This window comes from Perca flavescens, chromosome 24, assembly GCF_004354835.1.
Source record: "Perca flavescens isolate YP-PL-M2 chromosome 24, PFLA_1.0, whole genome shotgun sequence".
NCBI classification, from domain to species: domain Eukaryota; kingdom Metazoa; phylum Chordata; class Actinopteri; order Perciformes; family Percidae; genus Perca; species Perca flavescens.
In genome coordinates, this window is record NC_041354.1 from 5,427,058 (window position 1) to 5,448,641 (window position 21,584).

General features: G+C 41.5%; 1 protein-coding gene across 9 annotated transcripts in view; it reads right to left on the minus strand.

Annotated features, from left to right (window-relative positions):
• Positions 1–230: 230 nt before the first annotated feature.
• Positions 231–21,584, minus strand: part of LOC114550785 (vang-like protein 1) — a 50,490-nt gene continuing 29,136 nt past the window's right edge. For 8 of the 9 annotated variants that reach the window (XM_028571649.1, XM_028571650.1, XM_028571648.1 and 5 more), the window contains 6 exons: positions 15,872–16,303; positions 15,141–15,316; positions 7,510–7,670; positions 4,096–4,243; positions 3,682–3,916; positions 231–3,311 (listed from right to left, as the gene is read on the minus strand). In XM_028571649.1, the coding sequence (XP_028427450.1) occupies positions 3,051–3,311; positions 3,682–3,916; positions 4,096–4,243; positions 7,510–7,670; positions 15,141–15,316; positions 15,872–16,303 (1,413 nt within the window). In that variant the 3' untranslated portion in view covers positions 231–3,050. The remainder of the gene's footprint in view (positions 3,312–3,681; positions 3,917–4,095; positions 4,244–7,509; positions 7,671–15,140; positions 15,317–15,871; positions 16,304–21,584) is intronic. The other variant, XM_028571656.1, reaches the window with a different exon arrangement.

Sequence of the window (21,584 nt, forward strand, 5' to 3'; positions counted from 1 at the left end):
ATTTTTAGAAAAAGAGTTTGGTAGCTAAAAGTATTCATATACTAACCAGCCACCTGAAAACGGAAACTTCATGTTCCTTCTGAGAACTGAGAGGCACTCTGGGATATGTAGATAATCACAAAAGGAGGTAAAAGGAGAATCTAGTGTGAACCACGATACAAGACAATCAAAACTCACATGGTAGCAATATACAAGGTGGAATTTCTGCACAATACAATCCCATACAACAGTTTTACAAATGTTCATAAAAATGTTTATTTCTTTTTTACAACTGCGAATGCTGTGAAAATGAAACATGTCTTACATTGCAATGTCACGTCATCGTCATAGAGCTGTCCAACAACAGCCAATCCGTGGCAACAGCGTGACAGATGGGGGTGATGTAGAGGAGAGGGGCAAAAGGCTGGTTGTGTGAACTGTTATGGCATGCATACATACATACATACATACATACATACACACACACACACGCTTGTTAACATAAATAGATACAGTGTAAAAACAGGAGGCACGGTCACATTGGGATCACACTAAATCCATCTGTCAGTAGGTACAAAGTGTGACCGGTGGCAGGTGTTTCAACACAGATATGTGCTGTTTGCAGTAAACAGCAAAAGTGTTTTTGGGAGTTCTTCCCCATGTGGTTGAACAGTTACACTTTGTGCTAAAATGAACAGTGTCTTTGCGTTTGATATGAGAACGTGTTGCTGCTGCGCTCAGGCAGATAAACAAAAGTGACAATATTAGGTTTACCAGCCAGGGGGCAGCAGGGGACAACCCTGCTCACAGCCACAGAAGATCTGATCAGTGTGACGGTTTTCTTCTTGACGGAGTTACACATAAACTCAGTGTGACAGTTATGACAGGGGCAGAGTGCTGAAGTGATCTAAAAAGTGTCATTTTAGTGCCATTAGCTTAATTGAACTGTGTTAATCTGAATTTACAAGATAGGTTGATTCATCGGGTGAAAGAAATAATTACAAAAATCCCTTCTGACCTCGAGGGATTCACTGTGAGCACGTTTGTCAGACAACAGAGGTGAGACAAGGTAGTAAAGGAAAACCAGACGGTCCAGTCGGGAAGGGATCCGCCCTGCTGCAGCTCTCACTATTGGTACACACTGTTGATTCTTTGTCATCTATTATGTATTCTAGTGATACAAGCAAACCCTGTGACGCCTTAAAGATTACATCACACTTTAAATACCATCAATTCTCAAATAGTGGCCTTTATTCAGCTCAGCGGCAGACAGAACCATTTGCCCTAATATCTTTATAAATGTAGTATGTCCGCTTCAACAGCACTAGTTCCATCAGTGCAGCAAGAGTCTCTTCACGTGTTCTGCTTCGCCTTTTCTCCCGAACGATGTTAAGCTACCATAACTGCAAAACACGTGGTCTGATTCCAACTAAGGACCTTTGTTGCATGTTATATCCTTCTCTCTCTCCTTACGTTTCTTGTCTCTGTAAACTGCTGACAGCCAAATTAAGGCAAACATATTTATAAAGCGTTCCCTTTATAGGTATGCTTTTAATGTGCAAAAACATGTGTCGTAGTGTAGCGTAACGTCGACGAGTACGCCAAGACGAATCATCTAGAGTTATTAGAGTATGGAAACATTTCTGTTAATATAAACTCAGAGCAGCAGGGGGGTGAGTATGACCCAAGACTGAGAGAATGAGTTAGTTATGTGAGCTGTAATTCCACCCTGTTAATGTGTTTGGTTTTACCTGGCCTAGCGAGTGGCCTTGACTTGTTCATGCTGGATAAGCTTACTTGAATACCGGCTTTTACGTGAGAATTTACGGTATTTAGACTTTCTGCTATGTAACCCAGAGAGGAGGAATTCTGGTTTGGAGTAATCAGTAGTACTTTTTATTAGTGACATCAAGGCTCTGTGTCTCCTCCTCGCTGCCTCCCCTCTCCGTCGTGTCAGGCAGATACGGCAGACATGAAAGCCCTGAGAAGGTTATTGAACCGATGAGGCAGGGCAAATGTTTTTGGGCATGTGTCCACCTCTAAGAGTCTCTTATGATACGGATCATTGCAAGTTCACCGCAGTGTTTAACATGGCATGTGTGTGTTATTCCCAACTGAAGTGGAAATATTTTTGATTTTGCTCCATTGCACCTGGAGACAAATCATGCACCAAAACAGCTCAAAGTGATCCACTTTGGCTGCTAGAATTAGCACTCAAATAGTGCTACTGTACGCCTCAGGCTGGACATGAGGCGGGTCAGAGTTTGACATCAGAACTGTCAAGCAAAACCTCTACAGATGTCCTGAAGTAGTGATGAGGAGATTGTGGAGAGGAAAACAGTCCCAACATCCTTTTTGAGCAGGCAAAGATCATTTGTTCCATCCTTTTTAGGCGTATTCTTTTCATTCATAAACATACATAAATGTGCATTTAATGCAAAGTCTGAAGTCTTTTTGTTAAATGCATTTAATTTGGTTTTCAAATGGAAAGAAATCCATTTACTTCTCAACATGTTGACGCCCAACAGAGCATCCAAATACTTTCAAATGATGTAGACGAAATGGCAAAACAGGCGGGATACATGTCATGTGTTTCCATGAGTTTTCAAATATCTAAATCCGAATCACATCATCGCAGTCCTTAGTGGTTGGTTTGTCTGTCTGACTGTCTGTCTCATGGAAATAAAGACATATTCTCTGTGGGGATTTCCTTAAATGTTCCCATCTTGTTTGGCTCCGGCATCACAAAACAGAAAAGGAACGAGTGATTGTGTTGACACAAAATGACACGCATGCGTACACACTTACTGTACACACACTCACACATACTGTATGTGCACAAAACCATGTCAGAGTCTGCCGTGAGCATAATCCTGCCTCAATTCTTTCTTTTGATTCCACCCAAATCAAAACGTAAAAAGATCAATATATTCAAACATGAGTGTAATATATAGATTCATATATAATATATAAAAATTCCAAAAAAGTACAAATAAAAACTGCAAACCCAAAGTGAAAACATTTGAGAGCGACAAAACGGGGAGGAAAAAAAAAAAAAAAGGTTTGGAGTCCTACACGGAGGTTTCGGACTGTAGCCGCAGGACAAACTTGTGTGACTTGGGGTCGATGTATTCCTCCGACATCTGGATGTACGGAATCTTCTTCGTCGTCACCACCAGGCTGAAGTCCACACACTTGAGCAGGAAGATGGAGCCGTCCTTAAGGCCGCTGGTGACAGACGCCTCACTGATCAGTGTCCACTGGCGGGCCCGCCAATGGTCCCGGCTGTACTGCAGGGTGGGACCTGGCGTCAGGTAGCTCTCCAGGAACGCCTGGGTGGGAGGGATATATACACACACACACACACACACACACACACACACTTTTATCATATCTTAGACTGAGAAATCTACAATGCAAATGTGACCGTCATAAGAGAGAGAGAGACACAGAAAGACAGACAGACACACAAACAGACAGACAAGACAGACACATAGACAGACACGCACACAGACAGACACACAGACAGGTACACAGACAGACAAGACAGACACACAGACAGACACACAGACTATATATCTATCTAACGCATTTAAAAACATACAAAACATCAGCTTTCCAGTATCTATTTTATGTTGATCTGAGGTGTTATTGCAGAGGCAATGAAAGATTTCTTGGGAATGTTATGGTCAGAGGGCGGACCTTGGGCGTCATGTTGTTGGTGATGCAGAAGGCCAGGTGCTGCTGGATGCTCTCCATGCTGTGGCAGTGCTGCTGCTTGGTGGTCCTCAGGTACTTCTGCAGGGCGCGAGCCATGGATGGGAAGATGGCTTGTGCTGCCTCTCGAGGGTCCATCACGTCCCCTGGAGCCTTCTTCTGCTCCTCCTCCTGCATGCGCTTGATATGTGTGAATGCCTCCTCTACTGCCACCACCAAGCTGCGAGAAAAAAAAAGCTGGTATGAGTGGGACTCCTAACTGATCCTGTCACTAAAGATGCAACTTTTTGTAATTGCAATTTTTAACACTTGTTCCAGTCCAGTCAAACCACAGCAAACATGTTTTTGTTTTTTTAGAATCCTTGAAATATTCCTACATAGATGCTTGAAATAATTTACCGTGCTTTGCGTTTGCGAACGCGCCTCTCGTGCTCCGCCTCCTCGTAGTACAGCTCGTTGTGGCTGGTGTCTCTGCGGCGTGCGGCGGCTGCGATCATGGCTCTGGACTGGGAGTGGACCAGTCCTGCTGCTGCATTGTTCCCTGGACCTGTCATGACAAAGAGATAAGACAGGATTGCTTACTATACGTGTGTGTGTGTGTGTGTGTGTGTGTGTGTGTGTGTCCTAATCTCACAGGTAAAGGCTTAGAGACGAAGGTAAAGGAACAAAGAAAGCTTTGGTGATGACATACAGTGCAACGTGCTTTTAGAGTGGAGGGGTAGATCACTGATGCACATAAACCACGGTCCATTTCCTTTTATCACCAGCAATATTACAACCCCAGGAGCTGACATGTATAGCCACACAAAGTCGTAACTTTTTAATTGTTCCGAGCACTGTGATCATTGGAAAATAAAAAAATAAAACATACTGCTCACCCACACATGGCTATTGATATTCAAACATTCCCTTTTCTGCCACTTGGTGCCTTCAGGGGGCGTCCAATTAAAGAAGCGTCTTGGGCAACTTCAAAAGTTGACATTTTTGGAATTGGGATAGGAGGATGCTCAAGAACCCCGTCTGATGTTAATGCAGGTTAAAAGAAGGCAGAGCTGGTGAATTATTAATGCGGGGCAGGGATCGTGCATGAACAGAATAATTCATAGGAGGAGACGAGGGAGGTTTCAGCACAGCTTGCTGTTGGTATTACTGCACTTAGATGGGATGTATGGGTGAGAAATATGCTGAAAGCTACGTGTTGCCATGTCAGAAGCAGGTAAAAAACCTGTTTCACCACTTTTATTTAAAATGCCTGAATAAAAAGAAAGCAAATAAAGTAATAAAGTGAACACACACAATCAGAGGTGGGCAGAGTAGCCAAAAACTGTACTCAAGTAAAAGTATTAAAAAAAAAAAAAAAAGGTAAAGAAGTTTGTGAGGAAATTACATGATTTCCTGATTAGATAATTCCCTAAATATATAGATAATTCCCTACATATACACCAGTATATTCTCTCCAGTATATTTCTCAAGTGTGATCTCAAAAATCCCATGTGAATATTACCTTGATATTAGTCTCTTTTAAGTACACCAATAAGTAAAGACAATTTTAAATTACATTCTTTGCCCGTTGTCTCCTATATGATGTTATGATTTGGCACAACAAACCAGCAAATCAGACACCAGTAAAAAAAATATGCTGCATTAAAACTCATTAAAACTACAAGTACAATTCTCAAAAAAGTTACTTAGATACATGTAATGGAGTAAATGCAAATTGTTACTTCCAACAGCTGAACACAATACACATTGTTATAGGTATTCCCTTTTTATGTACGCATCAACTGTGCCATAATTAAATATTTAAAAAATGCAAAACATATAAAAAAACACAACAGATTCAAACTAAATTCATTCATGTCCTAAAGAAAAAAAAAACTTAACAAAATAACCTTAACATGTTTTCATTTAGTTCTGACAGAAAACATATGTGTATTGTATAACACGGTTTCTTTGTTTAACCTTTACATTTTCAATATTTTAGAAGATTTCTTTGCAAAAAACACTTTCTATCCGCTGGGATTCATTTTCTATTCCCAATATCTGGAACCGAGAAAACAAGATGGAGACCAAATTGCTCGTCAGGCGTTCTAAAATCACCTGAACCCATTTGGATGCAGTGTAATTGAGTGTTGCGGCCGCTTTGCGCTCAGGGCTTCACCACTCTTTAATCAAGGAAAGCTTATTGTCTGTCCCTGAGTTCGACTTATTTATTACAGTGTTGGTGCGACTGCAGGAAGAAAAAAAGGAATGGGAAGTAAAAGCTCCAGACAGAGATGATACAGAGAGAGAGAGAGAGAGAGAGAGCAGTCCCTGAGCAGCTGCTGCAGGATGAAAATGAAGGAGGATGAGACACGAGAGAGAAATGACAAAGCCAGCAGCATAATAGCTATTGATTTATCAGCCATCTCTGTCTCCCACTAACATTTGAGGGCAGGCAGAAGAAAGGAGGGGGACAAATGGCAGAAGAAAAAAAAACAGCAAAACGAAGTGGGAGTCAAGTTAGTGCACTTGAGTGAAGCTGGAGCACACGCGAGGGAGAGCAATCACTTAATATAGAGGGGTTTGTGTTACATTCTGCCAACTGTTGGAAGGACGACTTCAAAACTTCTTCATCAACCTGTGGCATGCAAAGAGTGAAGAAGAGTGGGAGACAGCGAGTGTGTGAGGGAGTGTGTTTCACTCAGTGACATTACTTGTGTGTGAAAAGAGGCTTAGCTTCAAGGACGTGGCTAGAGATTTAATGATGGCTTTTGTAAAGTGAACACCAGCAGTCTGTCGGGGTGCTTTAGTTCGTAGCAGCGCTGCATTTACTTACTGTCCAAAAGGTAGGCTTTCAGTTTAGCTCTAAAGGCATCTGAAAGGGTTAGCGTCAGTGTAAGGAGACACATAGGGAGAGGAGAGAGTACCAGAGGGTGTATTGAGGCACATATCAAATAACCACATTTGCACACGTTTGCATGTCCTTAACCATTAACTACAAATCACCTGTGCTTTATTTTACTGTCGACAATTTTCCAATTATATGCTTGCAGATCCATTTCCTTCCTTCCAGGCTGTTTTTTGCACATTCCAGGACAGTATGGAAATCAACTTGCAGGGACTTGAAATGTGCTTTAGATACTAGGTGATCCGTCGCACGAGAAAAGTTAATTTATTGCTGCAGTTTTGAAAAAGAAAAATATGCAAAAATTTCAAGTTGCTGCAAATGCCCAAAAGGTTACAATTTCTGAAACATGAATATCTGCCAATTTAATTGGTCTTCTTTTATAACCTACTAATATCTTTGGGTTTGAATAAAACAACAAATTTCAATGCATCGAGATGGGCTTTGGGAAGTTATGATGGGCTGTGTGTGAGTGTCAAGTGGATTTTATTATATATTATATAATAAAATTATATTACACTGATGATGAAACTGAGGATTATTATTATAGTATTAGTATGAGTATTATTATTATACTGAAGCAAATGTAAATGAATGGCTGCTTGAAAGTAATAATTGAACTTAAAAACATTGTAACAAAAATAATGGTTAGCTGCAGCCCTACAATAATCTAAATCAAGTTAACACTACACATTATTTAAAAATGAGCAACCTCTTCTGTGTTACAATGGATATACAATACAGTGTTTATAATACATGTGCTAAATAAATCAAAATTATAGTACGATCTCAACATATATGTTGACAAAAACGACTAGAATTAGGAAGAAAAAGCAGATCTTACAGTCTTTAACACACAGAACACTCAGAAAAACCAAAGCACTGACAAAGACATAACATGGAGTTAAAAAGGCAATCCCACTCACCCTCGGCGGGGGCTTCTGGGAACTCACCATCCACGTTGTAGACCTTGAGGCCAGCCAGGTGCTTGGCTGCACGGGACTTGGAGGCGGAAAGCAACGCCGGGTTACTGACTGGGAAGTCGCAGTAGTAGTGCTCTAAGATGGCCAGAGCTGCCCGCTGAATGCTGGAGAGGAGAAGAAATGGAGATGAGCTTTAGCCAAGGGAACTGTTGTAGTTCACATCCATGTAGCTCTATGCCAGGGTGAGAGGCTGAGCTCTAAAAATGGAGAGAAGAACGTGAGAAGCATTAGCCATAGGACATTTTTTCACTTGTAATACAAAATACTAAGAAAAAATCCCTGCAGTAATTTGACAACTCTTCTTGCTGAAAACAGAAGAACAGTAAAGAAAAAAGGAGAAGGCAAAGAGAGAAGGAAGTATTAGCTGAAAGACCTGTCTGGCTTTCTTTGAAAATTTGCTAAGACTGAAGAAAAAAAACAAAAACCTTCTGGTATAGTTGAGGACAGCGAGTATCATCTGCTGAGTGGAAGCAAAGAGGTTTTCGAATTGACATTTTCAAATGTAAAATCGCTTACTTTTTCAGAATAAACAACAGGACTTCTCACAGTTAAAGTGATGGTTCGGAGTAATTTCACCCTAGGGTCCTTTGCACCATGACCTCGAGCCAAACACCCCCCCAGAAGCTTTTTTCACCTGGGTCGAACATTGGGAGAGTTAGCGTAGAGTAGCGTTATCAGCTGAATAGCTTAGCGCAGGGGCTAATGGACCCACGTTTGTATCTCGTAAATGACCCCACTAATAATGCCCGAAATGTTACCAAAGGTCTACAGTAGTACAAATAGGTTATGTACTATAAAACGATGGATTGGAAAGTTTGTAAATACACCAGAAGTTTATGTAAATAACACTTGCCTGCTGGCTTCTGCTCTCTGCGGTTGTTGCTGCTGCTGTAAGACAAGTGCTTAGGGACGTCTACAAATTACAACACCGAAAAGAGATGCAACAAAAATATTTTTTAATTTAACTTTTTTTTTTTTAAGTAAGTGCTGTAGTATAACTAGCAGGAGGCAAGTAATAACTGAGGTAAGTTTGGAGACATTACCTTATTTAATTATTAAATTAATAAATATTTTTGTTGTATCTCTTTTCGGTGTTGTAATTTGTAGACGGCCCTAAGCACTCGTCTAACTGCAAGTAGCAGCAGCAGCAACAACAACAACAGAGAGCAGAAGAGAGCAGGCAAGTGTTCATAAACTTCTGGTGTATTTACAAACTTTCCAATCCATCGTTTTATGAGTGCATAACCTATTTGTACTACAGTAGACGTTTGGTATCATTTCAGGCATTATTAGTGGGGTCATTTACGAGATACAAACGTGGGTCCATTAGCCCCTGCGCTAATAAGCTATTCAGCTGATAACGCTACTCTACGCTAACTCTCCCAATGTTTGACCCAGGTGAAAAAAGCTTCTGGGGGGGTGTTTGGCTTGAGGTCATGGTGCAAAGGACCCTTGGGTGAAATTACTTCGAACCATCACTTTAAACAAACCCCACATATCAACTTGAAATGAGAAAGAAAAAAGAAACTACAACTGTAGAGAGAGAGAGGGTGGGGGTCACCAGCTGAGAACTAAAAGATCTAACAGTAATACTTCAATGAATGCCTTAGTGGTGAAGTCCCTTAATGCTGTAACAGAATGAACAACAGACCACAACCCTTTTCACACTGCTAGAATAACTTATTAGTTAGTTAGTTAGTTAAGCCTTGTGTTGTCTTCCCGTCGACTGTGCAACTTTTTATTTTTCTGGGTCAAACTGTACTGTCTTTTTTTCAACGTTGTGGTCGTCTTTTTCGACACTTCAGTCGCTTTTCCCCAAAGGTTTTTTTATACGTTTTTTTTTTGTCACTTCTTACCGATGTTTTTGTCACATATTTCTTTTGTTTTTTCCCCCATGTTTTTGAAGCCATTTCCAACAATTTTTTTGTATCTTTTGCACATTCCAGTACAGTATGGAAATCAACTTGCACAGACTTGAAATGTGCTTTAGATAGGTTATCCGTTGCACGCGAAAAGTTAATTTATTGCCGCAGTTTTGAAAAAGAAAAATATGCAAAAATTTCAAGTTGCTGCAAATCTTTTGTTCTTTTTCTCCAAATGCTATAAAATTGAATAAAACACCCAAATTCAATGAAAGTACTGAGCTGCTCTTTTATTTTACTTGTGAAGAGTAATGGTTGTATGGAACCATCCACGTTATTTTTTTGACTATTTGGTTGAAAGAAACCCAAATTTGTGATATAGAAACCTTTTGAATATGGGTCAAATATGAGCAGAGGACAACAGGAGGGTTTAATACATAAAGAAACACAGAAAATAAAGGAGTCATCACAGGGGGAACAGTAAGGGAAGACGGATGGGGGGGGAAATGTTCTTAATGGCACGTTAACACTGAGAGCAACGTGATCAACAATTCACTGGAACGCCCGACTGTAAACAACAAATCAGATTTTGGCATTTCTTCGTTTCCAAATGATTGTGATTTTGCTTCAGCTTTTCCTGTTCATATCCGTCACCAGGATGTATGAAAGGGAGGGAATAAGTAAAAGCAGTCAGAGACTGATGTGTGCTCCGGAGCAGCAGCCACAGCCCCCGCCGTCCTGATCCTTTACACTGTGGATCACACAGCATGCCACGTCTTGTCCTTCATAACACAGCACTACTAAACCAACTGTACACAAGCAGAGTGGATTCACGTTATACGACATAAATCATCAGCTCTTTTATAATATACTGCCTCCGTTTAACTGGAAGTGAGCTACATGAGAGATTAAAGGGAAGATGTTGCTTTTGAAAGAAGACATATAGTAACACAATCTTCCTCTTACAAAAGTTATATTAATGCCCATTCTGTTAACAGGCTAATACCTTAATATTAAAGTGATGGTTCGGAGTAATTTCTCCCTAGGGTCCTTTGCACCATGACCTCAAGCCAAACACCCCCCCAGAAGCTTCTTTCACCTGGGTCGAACATTGGGAGAGTTAGCGTTGAGTAGCGTTATCAGCTGAATAGCTTATTAGCGCAGGGGCTAATGGACCCACGTTTGTATCTCGTAAATGACCCCACTAATAATGCCCAAAATGATACCAAACGTCTACTGTAGTACAAATAGGTTATGTACTATAAAACGATGGATTGGAAAGTTTGTAAGTACACCAGAAGTTTATGAACACTTGCCTGCTCTCTTCTGCTCTCTGTTGCTGCTGCTGCTACCTGCAGTTAGACGAGTGCTTAGGGCCGTCTACAAATTACTACACCGAAAAGAGATACAACAAAAATATTTATTAATTTAATGATTAAATAAGGTAATGTCTACAAACTTACCTCAGTTATTACGTGTCTCCTGCTAGTTATACTACAGCACTTAGTTAGAAAAAAAAAGTTGGATGTATTCATAGGTGTGTGAGCCATCACTGTGTCATTCTTTAGGCCACGTGGAGAGCTAACTCAATATACATGAACAGCACATGCTAGCCTGCAGCATGCGCTTCCTATTATCCTAAATCAGGATCACAGTATGACATCTGAGCCACTGATTAAAGCACTTCCAGATACTTTCTGACTTTGTGTAACTTCAATTCCTTCCTATGAACAAACCTTACATTAAGTGATTGGTCATTTCAAACACCACAGGCAGATACAACCCACCCAAGCAGACAATTAAAAAGTCATTCATACTGATTTCTTACTACTCTGTCACCGGTAGAGCTGACAGTCATCAACACAGCTGTTTAGATTGGTTAACAGTCTAAAAATACACGACTTGTGAAACAAGGATTAGGGTGTCTTCAGTGTTTCACTGCATCAGAAGAAAATGAAAAACCGAAAGAGAAAAAGGGTAAAAACAAAGGGGTCAATGCCTCCATAAAGGCTCTTCTTCAGATTTTCTCAAGATTAATGTTTTCCAATGAGGTCTTCTTCATGCAGGGGGAACTTTCTAAAATATTTTCCATTTAACTAAGTCACAAAGGGAAATTGCCTTTTGTAAGCTCAGTGGTGTTTTAAGCGCCCCAACGTCTCCTTCCAGGCAGCGCTGCGACCGTTGACTTCAAGGCACCTAACCCTAGTATTTTAGACTTTTTAAATGTTTTTAGTCATATATATATATATATATATATATATATATATATATATATATATATATATATATATATATATATATATATATATATATATATATATATATACACTCACACACACACACACATACACACACATATACACACACACACACACACACACAAAGCCAACAAAGACCAACTTTTGCTGTAGTTTACAGCCTGAAAAGATCCCCACTGTGGGTGTGTAGACATGGATGATAGTAAGATAATTATGTTGTTTATTTGGACAAACTACTTCAATTGTGTTTACCTGCCTTTATATTAGAGCGTGTTCCAAGAACAGGTTTTACTCTATTAAGTGGATACCTGAAGGTACAATGTACACATAACTGACCTAATTTATAATAAATTAGACAATACAAAACAACTATATCCAATTTGCAAATTGACAATTATGTGTCACCTAAAAGAACTAACAGTAAAACAGTTACATGATTCATGCCATTCTGGTTTGAGGATTTATTTGCCAGTTTAATACTATAGGCGACAACAAGCATAGTGCAGTATTTTAATAGTCGGATGATTTCAGCAACAGTGCTTCACTCATAAGACAGACCATTGTAGGAAAACAAACACATCAGACGGTGTATTTATAGCAAGGCCGGAGGCAGCGCTCGTTTCTGCCACAGGGGCAGCAAGGAGTGATAGCAACTCCCACGGTTAACTCAAGAGACCCAGGCTGCCCCTTCCTGCATTAAGCATTTAGACAGACGGGACCATTGTTTAGTGGCCACTTGCATAAGTGCTGAGTCAGAGTTTCTGCCGCTTCCTAACTTCGATCAATTATTAAGCCACGCAAACATGACACACAACCATTCAAACCAAGCAGCTCCCCTGGCTTACGTAGCAGCATCTTATGCTGACATAAAGAGTAACTGCAGACCACTTTGTAAACCAGTTGCCTTTGAGACCAAGGTAGCCGACCACTGCCTTCTCTCATGTTGAAAGTGTTTAACCCCCAACCTCTCTGGCTGGGAGGAATGCGTTCATATTCAACTTGTCTTGTCCGACAAGGGGACAAAAAAAAGGCTTCCTCAGGCCTTCAGATTGGCATCAAAGGCCAGGCACACAGAGACAATCCTTCAGGGCCCCAGGGCCCAGGCTAGGTCTCCATTATGATAAGGCAAATCATGTATGCCAGAAAAACAGGAATGTGAGCAGCAGCCGGCGCCTGTTAGTAGAGGAGATACATGAGAAATTGGCTAAGAAAATACACCCCCTCGTGTCTGGGTTTCTCTGAATGATGCATTGTTCGTGTTTGTGGCTACATGTGCATGAATCATTAGCATGTATGTGGTGCAATTACCCATGCACAGACACTCATGTGCCTATGTTTGTGCGTGTCCATGCATGTGTGTCAGGCTGACCAGATGCTGCGCCCCAGTCCGCAGGGAGCACTAATTAGCAGCGTGTTTACAGTCACAGACGGACAACACAGTGAGGCCAGGCCTGCTGCTGGCCAAGCAGGATGAATGGCACAGTTTACAAAGGACAACACCCCCAAGGCAGCCGGCGAACACACCAAACAGAACATTACACACAGACACACGCACACACAGACACACGCACAATTTGCACTTTTCATAGAAACAGCGTCTATTCACCAACATATGCAGATATATCTTACCTGTGTATATGTCTGACCATATTCAGCTTTACTGTATATAACATTGCCAGATTAATTCTACTGTCTTCAGTACAAACAATTTTCCTTGTTGGGTTCCACTGCAGTCATTCTGACATACCCCCTAAACCCCCCTGGGTGCAGGGCACGTAAAGTATGAACCAGTCCATCTGCAACTACAGAAAGATACAGACCTTAGTATAAGAGCAGATATAGGATACAATTTCATCCATCCTGTCATAAAAGAGGTCCATCTATAAATCCATCATGTTTTATTAGTTGCCCGTGAGCAGTGTATGTCAGAATGGGGGCTGCATATTGATACCAGGGAGCAACAGGAGAGCTGCTTGGCTAAAAATGGCATCTTCCTGTTTTTCCTCTGACACAGTACGGTCATAAAAACCTGGTTAGTCTAGTCTTAGCTGGTCTTTCCTACACACAAATACACAAGCACACACACACACACACACAAGCATTGACACACACCTTTCTTTCATTCCCACATACATTTTAGGATTCTTCAAACACTACCCACCCATTAACTATTAATCCCACGTTCTGTATTCTGCCGTACTTCACTGTCTCCTGCATCTTTCCTCTGTACTCCGCCCTTTGTCTGCAGGGGTTTCCTCTCTCAAGTCTTCCCCACCCTCCTTTTTTCTTCTGACACAATTCCCTCTCCCAATCAGCCACTTTGTCTACAAGCCTTGGTGTCTCTGCATTTTCTTCCATCTCTGGCTAAACTGTCAATCTCCCTTTCTACTCGATCACTCTTTTTTCAGTCAGGCACATCACTCAGTTTCTACACTTTCCTCTATGAATTCCTTCCTCCCATTTCCAAGGATCTAACCAGTGAGTTCCCTCTTCCTTTCCCATGTCTCTAACTTGAGGTGTCCCAGTTTCTATCTTTCCTTCTGCCTTCATCTCACCCACACATTCTCTTTTCCCTCCCTTTCATCCCCCCACTTTCTCCTCGTCTATCCCTTGGTGGCTCACATCAACCTAGCTCTCTTTACCTTCTGTCTTGTCCCTTCCTTTCACTCCTTCTGCCTTCAATCGCTACATGCACAGAGGTCACCTGGGTATTCTGCTACCCTGCTTGCATTGCTAACAGCATCCATTAAGTAAGGGATAATGTAGAGTGAGCCGGTCATTATTGTGAATTAGAACCCTGACAGGGTGATGCAGGACCCCGACGCAACGGGGTTCAATGTGCATTAACGACTCGCTTGTGGGACATTATCCCGCTTATTACACGGCTGCTTACTGAAGTAATCAATCATTTGACTAAACATATTGATTTTAAAATGATTTAATTGGTTTAAAAATGATCCCCCAGAGTCTAGGCTCAGAACTGTGTCCATAGCGGCGGTCTGCTATACAGAAATGCCAGACGGTAGAATGTCATGATCAGAATCGAGTATTCTCGATAATAATTCTGTGCCATTGTTGTCCAAAAGATATTAAAAAGGCACACTGTTGCATTGGGTGACATGTTCCTTCATTAACATGAACACATACACTTTAGTTTATTTTGACTCAAACCTACGTACAACATCCTGCTGCCCAAAATACCCACTAGAGCAGCAAATGTGTTAATCCGCAGCTGAAAATAGATCCCAACATATTCTTTTTTTCCACATCTTTGAGTAATGTTTGCTAAAAACTACAGTGTCCAGCTGTTGTAGGAAATTACTGAGCCTTTGAATAGTTAATAACGCTCAACAACAACCATTTAGACAAAATCACTGAACATGTATGTCATGATTTGAATGAACATGAGGATACAACATCAAACCACTAGAACTTGAAACACTGTGCTTCTCACCTGAGCTGTCCCAGGTTGTAGTGCCGTATCTCGCCATCTGTGGAGCGTGTGACGCACACTGAGAAGCACGGCTGGAGCTGCCGGAGCTCCAGCAGGACGATGGCCAGGTAGTGGATGAAGAGCAGAGCATCCACTAGCGACACGGCATACTGCACGATGCCCTGGTAGTTCTCGTCCTATGAAGGATGACGTTTTAAGGGGTCATTTGTAGCTCTTAATGGAATTGATGTACACAATACAGAACACAGACAAGATGCAAAATCAGTTAATGTGTGTAAAGACATTTCCAAAGCATAAAACACTCCTGCGGGGTTAAAAAGGAGATCATACACATGTAAGGCAAAATGTAGAGCATATGAATATTTAGATACATTTCAAAGGATTGCAAGCTTTTTAGACGCTGTTTCTGTGCGTGTTTTCCTACATGCATTCTGAATGAGGGGCCAACTGGGATTTTAAATTATGACTCACAGTAAACACATATCACTGGGGAAACCAAATATCTGTGTTTTGGTTGTTTGTGATTTTGTTGAGCTTCTAAAAAGGCATAAAAAATTAATGTGTCTGCAATATATGAGACCTCTCCCACTGCTATTGGAAACATTTGTTTGTGTGTGTGTGTCTGTAGACTTGGAATTTCCATATATTTTTTTAGTTGTTAGTTAGAGTGTACACTTACAAGCAATAATAGCTATACTATTTCATGCCTGCATTCCCTTCTATTAACCCACCTGTGAGTCAAGTATTCTGACTCCGTAGAACAGCCAATAGGAAACCACGAAGAGCAGCACCAGCACGGCGAGCAGCGCCCGGAAAACAAAGACCCGTGGGAGGCCGGCCCGCGGCGGTCTGAAGAATAACGCCCAGACGGCCAGAAGCAGTATGAGCAGCTTGAAGGCCACGGAGATAAAGAGGCCTTCGCAGGCCGTGCCGCAGCTCTGCAGCTTCTCCGGCCAGAGGAGGTGGGGGAGCACCAGGAAGGCCAGCGGCGTCAGGAACACCAGCAGGCCGAGGATCACGGCCAGGGCCAGGGTGAAGTAGCGGCGGCAGTCCAGCCCCACGCTGTCCTCCAGGTCCTTGGTGATGCGAACAATGTCCTCCTGAGAGAGGCTGTGCTCCGATGTGCCCGTGACGGCTGTCGTGGTCTCGCCCCAGTTGTCATCCTGGAAATGAAGGAAACAAGGTTTTCAGGTAAAGGGTACATCCTAATTCCCATAATTTATCACTCTTTGCTTCTTGATTCTGACTAGAAAGAGACTGAACCGGTCTGCCATCATTAAACAACCTTCTAAATGCTCATATTTCTGCTGGACAGTGCTTTACTGGATCGGATAACTATATATTTATTTTTGCCTTGTTTTTGTGAATGTCTATATTCTGTATATTTGTCATGTTTCTTTTTCATGCAGTTGTGTAAGTCAGTGTATATGTATAGTCTTATACATTTTTAACATATATGTATGTAGATATGGGATTTATTTCCTTTTTACAGGTGCAAACTGGCCAAACTGATGATTCTTCAGATGATGCCTGGGAGAAACAAGAAGGTCTCATTTTACTAAAAAGGTGTTTCCTAGATTCACAGATTTCCTCGAAGTGCTGAATTCAGTGCCGTTCTTTGTTCTTTTCTCAAAGAAAAGCTTAACTCCAAGTCGTCCAGAATCGCGGCCAAAGCCGATTCGAAAGACCGCTGTTCGCCAGCAGCAGCAGCCATAAGCCCGCTCACCGACTCTATACACGATATGATTGGCCCGGCCAGAGTTTGGTTTTTCCAGCTCGCAAGCCAACGGAGAGTTGCTAGACCCCCTGGCTGCAAATTATATTTGCTGCCGCTAGGGTGCGTCTAGATTTCTAGGCTACCCGGTGACTTCAGCAGGTCTAGCAAATGCACAATAACAAAACCACAATGGTAGAGTGGGGTTTGGCCCAATATAGCTACGTTGATCAAGGGGGAAATGTGAGTGAGAGATGACATTGGAGGATTGAAAATATTAGGAGAGAAAGCTTTAATCTGAGCTATACTGCATCAGACTTGGTAATATTTTCCTATAGCTGGGGCTGCATTATTTTTTGCTTTTGACGTCAGCTCAACAAAAGGCGTGGAAGGTTATTTCCAAGCATGTGAGAGAGAAAGGGAATAGAAGATAGGAAGTGGAAAAAGTAAACAGAGCGAGCTGCCAACTGGGCTATGCGCTGACGTCTGGGTCTGACTGCATCCGCAGATAATGAGGGTCAGCGGAGTCGGAGCAGAGCCACTAGAACAAGAAAGATAAGGACTCTTTACACAGCATTAATAACAAGCTGCTAACGTGGCTCTGTGAGCGGCTGAGTGCTGCCCCTGCCAGTGAGAAGGGAACTGATAATGTACCGCCATCAGCAACAACAACATTCAATAACCAAAAGGCACTGTCGCCATAATGCAATACAACTGTAGAATCCTATTTTAAGGATTGTATTAGTCTCGCACTAGCAGAGAGGAGATGCGTTATGATCACTTTAGACTGAGGGGGTTGGGAGGTAGAGGAGGCTGATGGTGCATTGGGACAGAGAGTATCCCACTGGCCTCAGGGGTTAAAACAGCAGAGAACCAGATAAAGCAGAACAATGGGAGGACCCAGGCAGAATGCTCAGGTAGTCTTTGAAGCTGCCAAGTATACTCATACACTATAATAACATTGTCACTATTCAGAATAGCAATACTGCATACACAAATATACTGGATGGGAAGAAAATCTAAGGAAAATTCATGTTTGCGCCATTATTTTTTCCACATCTTTATTACCAGATAAAGATGGTGAGACATAAAACCCAGGTGAAAAGCAGATTAAAAACCATCCAAGGATCATACGGTGGAAACCAAAAATGATGAGCCTAAACATGATGCAACATTTGGCAACACTATTATTCATGGGAGACAACATGTTAAATGTTGGCCTGTTGGTATAGGTTTTCACGGACAGTCTTGTTGATGATGTCCAGAACCGAAAACTGTCTCAGTTTCATCTGACCTTTGACATGACAATGCGGTTGTAAATACTCATCTCCCCGTCTGCACTGCTGTAGAAAGACTCAAACATCATGAGCGACCGATCTCATGAGCTGTAAACCAGACGGTGGAATGCATGACTCTGGTTCAAAGGTCAAAGAGTGAAGAGTTTAAAGAGTTTAAGATGTCTCCACGAGGACTTAGCCTAACCTTTAGGTGTGCTAGAGGGCCAAAAGTGTCTGCATCTCATTTTTTCATGCAAGTGAATAGTAGACATTCAAGCAAATATAAGATTTAAGTCAAACTGAAATCACTGACTTGACTTGTGTCGAAATGTAATGGATCGAAGTAACAATGGCACAACATCATATCAAGTTTTATATTTAACTTTGGAATCTGAGGAGATAAATATTGCAATCCATTTGTGCTCGGAACTCGGATTTTCCGAGGTCAAAGTCGGAAACACGCCCCCTGACTTCGGATTTCCGAGCTCGGAACTCGGGGAACCACCGAGTACCCCGAGCTAGAAATCCAACATGGCTGCTCCGTGCATCAACAGTTGTGAAAGCTGTAGTAATGTACAGTGATAAAAACTTCTGTGTTATTTGTGTCTTATTAAATTATATATATGTAAACGCAGCGCTGTCCATATTCTATCTGTGGACAATGTTGTTATGCTGTTTGTATGCACAAAAACAGCGTCATGCGTTGTTAACAACGGGCATTGCTAACAATGGCTAACCTGGCTAGAGCTGACGAAAACAATTAAAATCTGATTTGTAAATGGAACGCATTCAACTCGGGTGTGATGTCATTCCCAGCTTCGGCTTCCAAGTTCCGAGGTAAACGGAACGCACTATAATTGTATGACAGAAATTGTATTTCCGTCCACTCAATTGGAGTGGAGATTGCTTTTTAACCAGAACGATGAAAGCCACTTCATTAATAATGAGAGAGGCGGACTGAAGAGGTCCTGAGCCTCTCCACAGAGACTTGTGCAACATGACTTTTACTCACATGAAGCAATTATCCCTTACAGAGTACAAAATTAAGCAAAACCTCATTATTTTCTTGTTGTATTAGCAGAGATAAGTGCTCAACAAAAGGCGGGCCACGACCACTGCTTACACGAAGATTCACAAATCATCAGGGATGACAACTAGCATTCCAAAGCAGTTACACGGCAGCACTGGAGATATTTTGTCAAAACGAAGGTTGGAAGCCTTTTTACATGCACACGTTTTTATGTCTCCTGATGGAACTTTTAAAATCTAAAATGAATAAATGTTTTTGGAATGGATCCACTTGGTGTTGAGTACAGTGCGTCTTGATTCTCAAGTCTTAATCTTGTCTGACTACCATCTAGCTGGTGAACACAAGCATGCTCCGTGTGTATGTGTATGTGTGTGTGTGTGTGTGTGTGTGTGTGTGTGTGTGTGTGTGTGTGTGTGTGTGTGTCTGAGAAAGGAAATCAATAGGCATTACTTGTAAGGAAGAGTGTCGGACCACGGTGTACCTTGAGAACACCCAGGGGAGACATGAGTCACAGCTTCTCATGCCCACAGTCATCAACACTCATCGCTCATAGTGCTTGTTTCATACCTCTGAATCACACACTGCTTAAGGCCTCCTTTAGGAAGTCTATCACCAGTTTTACACAACAAGGACTTATAAAAGACACATCAGGGTAAAATGTAATGATATTGCAATTACAGTAGTCATTTTTCAAAAATCCACTAGTTCCAGCTCCTCCAACATGAATATTTTCTGGGTTTTTTAAGTCTTCTATGATAGTAAATTGAATATCATTGGGTTTTGGACTGTTTGTCAGACAAGACAATTTATTTTAAGATGTCACCATGGGCTTTGTGAACTTGTAGTGGACACTTTTTTTGCTGACATTCTACAGAGTCCGACAAGAGGAAATAATTATTAGATGGATCAATAGTGAAAGTTGTTAGACGCAACCTTCTCCGAGGCACCTTTGGTGTCACACACGGCTTCATATTTCCACTAAATCACACAGATAACACTTCAGGTATCTGTATGTCTGACCCCTAAAATCAAACTAGAGCCAGGAGATGGGTAGGTGTGCTTAGCATAAAAGACTGAAAGCAGAGGAAGAAAGCAAGCCTGGCTCTATCAGATGTTCAAAACCCATCTAAAAATCTCTGAATTTGACTAATTAACACATTATATCTCGTTTCCCTTCCTGGAATCTACCCTGAGCTAATTATGTCCTGGCTCCATCTTAATAGCTTAATGGACAGTCATGAGAGTGGTATCAATCTTCTCATCTAAGTCTTGGCAAGAAAGCAAATAAGCGTATATCCCAATATGTGGAAAAGTTGTCCATACATTTTTTGACCAATCATTTTGGCTCTACTAGTAAGCAATGATCAGTACATTAACAGAACCTTGCCTGATGTTCCAAATAATTTAATATGAAGCAAAATTGGTGAGAAGATTCAATTTGGTCTTATCGCTACTAGGTCTGGGCGATATGGAGAAAATCAAATATCACGATATTTTTGACCAAATACCTCGATATCGATACCGCAACGATATTGTAATGTTTATTATTGGTGCTTTCACAAAATATTTACACAATGAGATTTTTGATAAATAATCACCAGTAATGTGGATATAATGACTAAGTGGGTAAAGGCAAATAATTGAACAGTTACAACAGTCTGGTAAGTTCAGAAAATCACTTTACTGTAATCAGTGCGGCCTTTAAAACCAGGAAAAGACAACACTTATCCAAAATCTAAGACGATATCTAGTCTCATATCACGATATCGATATAATATCAATATATTGCCCAGCTCTAAACGCTACTATGTGCTTCTTCAAGGTATCCACAAATTGTTGTTGATGGATCCTTTACTACTCTTCCTGGGCTTTCCCTCAGCCTGCACAGCTAAAAATAGTCATTAGTGACCCACATTTCCTGGCGGGATTAACCAACCAACCACCACAAGCTGATCTGGTTCAGTACCAGCAGCCTCGCAGGAGGCCCTGTCCCATTCATCACATTAAAATAGGTGAAACTGAGAGGAGCAGTGAAGGGAGAGGAAACAAAGAGAAATGTTCGATAACAAGACAGCCAATTAAAAAGGAGAGGGATTGATCCAGAGAGGGAGGCAAAGTAAGGCCAGTGGCAGTTCAAGGGCCAGACAGGATTACCGCACACACAAACCAACATGTGAAACCCTCCGCTCACAACTACGTATGAGTCACGAATATACACATCTCAACTGAACACCTGTCAGGTCTACTCTTGTCCTACGTCTGCAGTGATTTATTCAACTCAGACGAGGTTTAACAAGCAATTCCTCCAATCTGGGAGGAGCTGGGGCGTTACGGTGGAGACTAAACACCTGAATAATGGAAACATCCGATATGACGTGTTCTCACATAACACTCAACAAGAGAAGAGAAAAATTAAAATTGAT